The sequence below is a fragment of the Berghia stephanieae genome, chromosome 3 (genome assembly GCF_034508935.2).
Source record: "Berghia stephanieae isolate SIO BIC M18660-M18661 chromosome 3, UCSD_Bste_1.3, whole genome shotgun sequence".
NCBI lineage: Eukaryota > Metazoa > Mollusca > Gastropoda > Nudibranchia > Aeolidiidae > Berghia > Berghia stephanieae.
The window spans coordinates 633,803-641,302 of record NC_088362.1 but is presented as its reverse complement, the minus strand read 5'-3'; the positions used below and the strand labels follow the sequence as shown (position 1 = coordinate 641,302).

The following is a 7,500-nucleotide window of genomic DNA, read 5'->3' as shown; positions in this document are numbered from 1 at the left end:
TTGATTTGGTGCCAGGGGTGTGGCTATATTGGTTGATTTGGTGCCAGGGGCGTGGCTTTATTGGTTGATTTGATGCCAGGGGCGTGGCTATATTGGTTGATTTGGTGCCCGGGGCTTGGCTATATTGGTTGATTTGGTGCCAGGGGCGTGGCTATATTGGTTGATTTGGTGCCTCGTTCGCATCTCAATTCTTCCCTCCTCTATCTCTCTAATGAAAAACTCAGACAAAGTTGCCTGCGGCGTACCAAAGCTTTGCCAAGATGAATGTGGCCAAGACAACTGTTCGAATTATGCTTATCCCACTCTGGTGCTGGACTTGATGCCGAATGGTCTGAGAGGTCTCATGCTGGCCGTCATGATGTCGGCCCTCATCTCATCACTCACCTCGATCTTCAACAGCAGTAGTACAATCTTTACCATGGACATCTGGAGGCGGATACGAGTGGATAGTTCGGACATTGAGCTAATGATTGTAGGAAGGTACAGTTTAAATATTCTGTTTCAAGCAAATACTTATATTTATCTATATAGCGCATTTCTCATGATTTAACGTGTGGTCTTGTGGTATGACACTCGCTTTCGGATCGGAAGGTCATGAGTTTGAGCCTCGCTCAGTGCGCAAGTTGAGTCCTTGGGAAAGGCTCTATCCTCATATTCTCACATCGTACTCAGGTGTAAAATGAGTACCTGGCCGTTAACGGCGTTGTCTATGTAATATCGCGGAACAGGCGTCATGTTTCGTTCTTTGTGTTACATGTTGCTGTTGGTCAGGGACCCCTTGTAAAGCGATTTTGGCACATTGAGTGGATAAACCGCTATATATAATCTCACGATTTTGGGGGGGGGGGGGGGGGGGGGGGGTTAACCACGCCCAGTGCGTTTTTTAAAATTTCCACTGATCTCAACCAGAAAACTCTGTGATCAAAATTTTCATTTCAAATCGTGCAAATTACCTGTTTGACTTTATTGTTGTACCAATAAAATATCTGTCAGTGACTTTAGCCGGGTAACCTTTTATACATGAGTAGAGTTGGGTAATGTGTTTTAGTGGCATTACCATTGGAGTCAAAACTAGATTCAGAGTGTTGGCATTCTTATCATGACAAACTTGACACACTCGCGTTAGAAATTGCCAGAACAGGCGAAGAAATTCTTATATTGAGCGATGCCAATGATCATGTGGATGTTACTTGGAAGGAAAGTGTTTGAACTTAAAGAACATTCTAGAAAAGCACAGTCTAAGACAACACGTAAAGGACGGAACAGGCTGATCACATCCTACAGTTAGAAACAGCCCATAATGTCAGTAATATAATACGTTCTTTCAAAATAGTTTTTATCTTAGATCTATTGGTGTCAGTAATATAATACGATCTTTCAAAATATTATTAATTCTTAGATCTATTGGTGTCAGTAATATAACACGATCTTTCAAAATATTATTAATATTAGATCTATTGGTTGTCAGTAATATAACACGATCTTTCAAAATATTATTAAATATTAGATCTATTGGTCAGTAATATAATACGATCTTTCAAAATATTATTAATTCTAGATCTATTGGTGTCAGTAATATAATACGATTTTACAAAATACTTTTTTATCTTAGATCTATTGGTGTCAGTAATATAATACGATCTTTCAAAATATTATTAATATTAGATCTATTGGTGTCAGTAATATAACACGATCTTTCAAAATACTTTTTTTTATCTTAGATCTATTGGTGTCAGTAATATAATACGATCTTTCAAAATATTATTAAATATTAGATCTATTGGTGTCAGTAATATAATACGATCTTTCAAAATACTTTTTTATCTTAGATCTATTGGTGTCAGTAATATAATACGATCTTTCAAAATAGTTTTTATCTTAGATCTATTGGTGTCAGTAATATAATACGATCTTTCAAATAATTTTATCTTATGATCTATTGGTGTCAGTATATAATACGATCTTTCAAAATATTATTAATTCTTAGATCTATTGGTGTCAGTAATATAATACGATTTTACAAAATACTTTTTTATCTTAGATCTATTGGTGTCAGTAATATAATACGATCTTTCAAAATATTATTAAATATTAGATCTATTGGTGTCGTAATATAATACGATCTTTCAAAATATTATTAAATATTAGATCTAATGGTGTCAGTAATTAATACGATCTTTCAAAATATTATTAATTACTTTAGATCTATTGGTGTCAGTAATATAATACGATCTTTCAAAATACTTATTAATTCTTAGATTTATTGGTGTCAGTAATATAATACGATTATTCAAATACATTTTTTATCTTAGATCTATTGTGTCAGTAATAATTACGATCTTTCAAAATATTATTAAATTTAGATCTATTGGCGTGTCAGTAATATATACAGATCTTTCAAAATATTATTAAATACATTTAGATCTATTGGTGTCAGTAATATAATACGATCTTCAATATATTAGAATATTAGATCTATTGGTGTCAGTAATATAATACGATCTTTCAAAATAGTTTTTATCTTAGATCTATTGGTGTCAGTAATATAATACGATCTTTCAAAATATTATTAATTCTTAGATCTATTGGTGTCAGTAATATAATACGATCTTTCAAAATATTATTAATATATTAGATCTATTGGTGTCAGTAATATAATACGATCTTTCAAAATATTATTAATTTTAGATCTATTGGTGTCAGTAATATAATACGATCTTTCAAAATATTATTAATATCTTAGATCTATTGGTGTCAGTAATATAATACGATCTTTCAAAATATTTTATTAATTTAGATCTATTGGTGTCAGTAATATAATACGATCTTTCAAAATATTATTAATTTAGATCTATTGGTGTCAGTAATATAATACGATCTTTCAAAATAATTTTTTATCTTAGATCTATTGGTGTCAGTAATATAATACGATCTTTCAAAATATTATTAATTCTTAGATCTATTGGTGTCAGTAATATAATACGATTTTACAAAATACTTTTTTATCTTAGATCTATTGGTGTCAGTAATATAATACGATCTTTCAAAATATTATTAATATTAGATCTATTGGTGTCAGTAATATAATACGATCTTTCAAAATATTATTAATTTATTAGATCTATTGGTGTCAGTAATATAATACGATCTTTCAAAATAATTATTTATCTTAGATCTATTGGTGTCAGTAATATAATACGATCTTTCAAAATATTATTTAATTCTTAGATCTATTGGTGTCAGTAATTATAATACGATTTTACAAATACTTTTTAATCTTAGATCTATTGGTGTCAGTAATATAATACGATCTTTCAAAATATTATTAAATATTAGATCTATTGGTGTCAGTAATATAATACGATCTTTCAAAATATTATTAAATATTAGATCTATTGGTGTCAGTAATATAATACGATCTTTCAAAATATTATTAAATATTAGATCTATTGGTGTCAGTAATATAACACGATCTTTCAAAATACTTTTTTTTATCTTAGATCTATTGGTGTCAGTAATATAATACGATCTTTCAAAATACTTTTTTATCTTAGATCTATTGGTGTCAGTAATATAATACGATCTTTCAAAATATTATTAATTCTTAGATCTATTGGCGTCAGTAATATAATACGATCTTTCAAAATATTATTAAATATTAGATCTATTGGTGTCAGTAATATAATACGATCTTTCAAAATAGTTTTTATCTTTGATCTATTGGTGTCAGTAATATAATACGATCTTTCAAAATAGTTTTTATCTTAGATCTATTGGTGTCAGTAATATAATACGATCTTTCAAAATATTATTAATTCTTAGATCTATTGGTGTCAGTAATATAATACGATCTTTCAAAATATTATTAAATATTAGATCTATTGGTGTCAGTAATATAATACGATCTTTCAAAATATTATTAATTCTTAGATCTATTGGTGTCAGTAATATAATACGATATTTCAAAATATTATTAATTCTTAGATCTATTGGTGTCAGTAATATAATACGATCTTTCAAAATATTATTAAATATAAGATCTATTGGTGTCAGTAATATAATACGATCTTTCAAAATATTATTAAATATTTAGATCTATTGGTGTCAGTAATATAATACGATCTTTCAAAACATTATTAAATATTAGATCTATTGGTGTCAGTAATATAATACGATCTTTCAAAATATTATTAAATATTAGATCTATTGGTGTCAGTAATATAATCGATCTTTCAAAACTATTATTAAATATTAGATCTATTGGTGTCAGTAATATAATACGATCTTTCAAAATATTATTAAATATTAGATCTATTGGTGTCAGTAATATAATACGATCTTTCAAAATATTATTAAATTATTAGATCTATTGGTGTCAGTAATATAATACGATCTTTCAAAATATTATTAAATATAAGATCTATTGGTGTCAGTAATATAATACGATCTTTCAAAATATTATTAAATATTAGATCTATTGGTGTCAGTAATATAATACGATCTTTCAAAATATTATTAAATATTAGATCTATTGGTGTCAGTAATATAATACGATCTTTCAAAATATTATTAAATATTAGATCTATTGGTTCTATTTCAAAAGGTAACGATGTGAATACCACTATACTACTTTTTTTTTCATTTCATACAGTACCAGTCGCCTATTTGACGTGCGTTTTGTGTTAACACCTTTACAATATCCGTCACTGCAAGGCGCTCATTCCCAGCTGAGTCGAGTGGGGTATTGCTATGTGGTCTAGTAGTATGACACTTGCTTTCGGATGGGAAAGTCCTGGGTTCGAGCCTCGCTCGGCGCATAGTTGAGTCATGAGCTGTAACTGGTTTTCTCGACTATTTATTAAGCTAATTAAGTGCAAATTAAATGCATGAAATAAAACAAAGATATCTTAACCCAACATGCGACAAAGAACTAAAATTGCCTTAATGTCTTTGATCGCCTTACTAGAATCAGCGTGGTCGCCTTGGTGGTGGTGGGTGTGATCTGGATCCCCGTGGTTCAGAGCATGCAGGAGCTGTTCCATTACATACAGGCCATCACGAGCTTCTTGGCCCCACCGATATGTGCTGTCTACTGCCTTGCCGTATTCTGGAGGAAGACCAACGAAACAGTATGTAAATATATATATACAACTAAAAGTACAAAAACACAACATAAAACAAAAACAAATTCAAACGCTGTGATTTTTATAGACAGATCAATATCCATGACATTTATAAGCCAAAATCGTTTGAGAAAAGGTCCAAAGTGAACAACGTGAGTATGGAAGGAAATGGTGTGTTCTCTCTCCTCGCCTCTTTACGGTTTACACAAATGACTGTACAAGTGACTTGGTCCCAATTTTAAAATTTTCTGATGACACTGCCCTTCAAGGGTTAATATTTACAGATGATGAAACGGCATACAGATCTGAGATCGACAGATTTGTTGGTTGGTGTGAAGATAACTCCCTGAAATTAAATGTAGGAAAAAACAAAGAAATGATTTTTGATTTTAGAACGAACACAAATTCCACCAGTCTGCTCAAAATTAACAATCAAGCTGTTGAGCAAGTTTCGGTTTACAAATATTTGGGTATTTTAATTGACAATAAATTGCCTATGCTGTTATCTCTAAATTGAACAAAAGAATGTATTTTATTCGGAAACTTTCAGAATTTGACAAAGACAAAACGTTATGCACCCTTTTTTATAGATCCGTTTTGGAGACCGTTATTACTTTTTGTATTACAGCATGGTGTGGAAATGCGACATTATTTGCGACATTAAGAAAATTGATCGGATAATTGATAAAGGCAGGAGTTATATAATATATATATATATATATATATATATATATATATATATATATATATATATATATATATATATATATATATACACACACACATTGTCGCCATAGATTCTCAACTTTGTGTTTATACATTTTCATGCATGCCACGTCTGTAAACGATTTTCCATTTTTTTTGGATGAATAAAGTATATCTTATCTTATCTTGTCTTATGGAGACCGAAAAGTGCTATTATAATATTTCTTTTGGTAAAGACAAAGCTGTTAACTCATTTTACACATCTAGATCTGTAAGGGGAAACATTGTATGCAAGGGCTTTTTCCAAGGAATTCAACGTTTTATCGCTCCCATTGAGATTAGAACCTTCGACTACAGGTTGTAAATCGATTATCATAACACTTAACCAAGACATTTCCTAAGACAGAGACATTTCTGTGACCAGGGCCAGGAAAATTAACAACCTTACTCGGAGTCAACACAAATGAACAACCAATGGCAGACATTCATGTAACAGAGACGGGTGTGACAGAGCTCCTTCATAACATCAAAGAAGACATCTGATCCCTATTTGGTCCCAGTTCCCCTTTGTCTTACTTTCTCTAGGGTGCTTTAATTGTAATTCTAGAACGTTTTACTATCCCATTTTCTTCCTTTTTACTGGCGCTGATATGACCTTAATGTGTTGCAAGCGCCGTAAAACCCTTTAAAAAATAAATTCTTGAGGAGGAACCTCTTCGACTGCAAAGAAAACATAAAAGAGTTTAGCAGACGGCATGGGATCATCCAAAGTTAAGGAAATGTAATCCATACAATTAACCCTCTCCTTACCAGCCATTTTCAGAATTTTCCCCAAAACTTCACACCTACCCAACACAAAAACAGACATTTCTTACTCAAACAGAAAAGCAACAAGCACATTCTATACAAAATATTGTTGGCAATATGAGCTCTTTTACAGAATGCTAAGTTTTTATAGCTATAGCAAAAAGAAATGAAATCTGGATGAGAAAAGTGATGTTTGCATCGTAACAAATGTGACGATTTTCTAATAGGTGGTAAGGAGAGGGTTAAGAGCTGTAAAATTCGTTCAACCAAATCCTAGAATCAAACCAAATCGACGTATGACACCCTCCTTGGAACCATTGAAGGAAAGGAGAGAGAAGAATAAACTACATGTATTTTACCAAGGCCAGAAAAATCCAGGTCAGGTTGCCTTTAAAGGGACTCCACCGGAAGAGGAAACCTGGCAAATGTAAGTTGCCACCATCTGGATAGGACTGTCAATATAGCCACGCCCCCTGACTTCACTCATTTCTACCCTCAACTATAAAATAGTGGAACAACTTGGATGCTGAGCTGATGAGTCTTCCACGAGGAACTTTGAGCTTGAAGAAGAAGAAGACGAAGAAGAAGAAGAAGAAGAAGAAGAAGAAGAAGCTGATGAGTCTTCCACGAGGAACTTTGAGCTTGAAGAAGAAGAAGACAGAAGAAGAAGAGAAGAAGAAGAAGAAGCTGATGAGTCTTCCACGAGGAACTTTGAGCTTGAAGAAGAAGAAGACGAGAGAAGAAGAAGAAGAAGAAGAAGAAGAAGAAAGCTGATGAGTCTTCCACGAGGAACTTTGAGCTGAAAAAGAAGAGTAAGAAGAAGAAGAGAAGAAAGAGAGAGCTGATGATCTTCACGAGGAATTGA

At 31.8% G+C, this 7,500-nt stretch overlaps 1 protein-coding gene across 1 annotated transcript in view; it reads left to right on the top strand.

Annotated features, from left to right (window-relative positions):
* The window catches only part of LOC144966977 (sodium/mannose cotransporter SLC5A10-like), a 66,682-nt gene that overhangs the window by 52,901 nt on the left and 6,281 nt on the right, over window positions 1–7,500 (top strand). Inside the window, exons 11-12 of the mRNA XM_078903672.1 lie at window positions 225–480; window positions 4,967–5,129. Coding sequence (XP_078759798.1) covers window positions 225–480; window positions 4,967–5,129 — 419 coding nt within the window. The remainder of the gene's footprint in view (window positions 1–224; window positions 481–4,966; window positions 5,130–7,500) is intronic.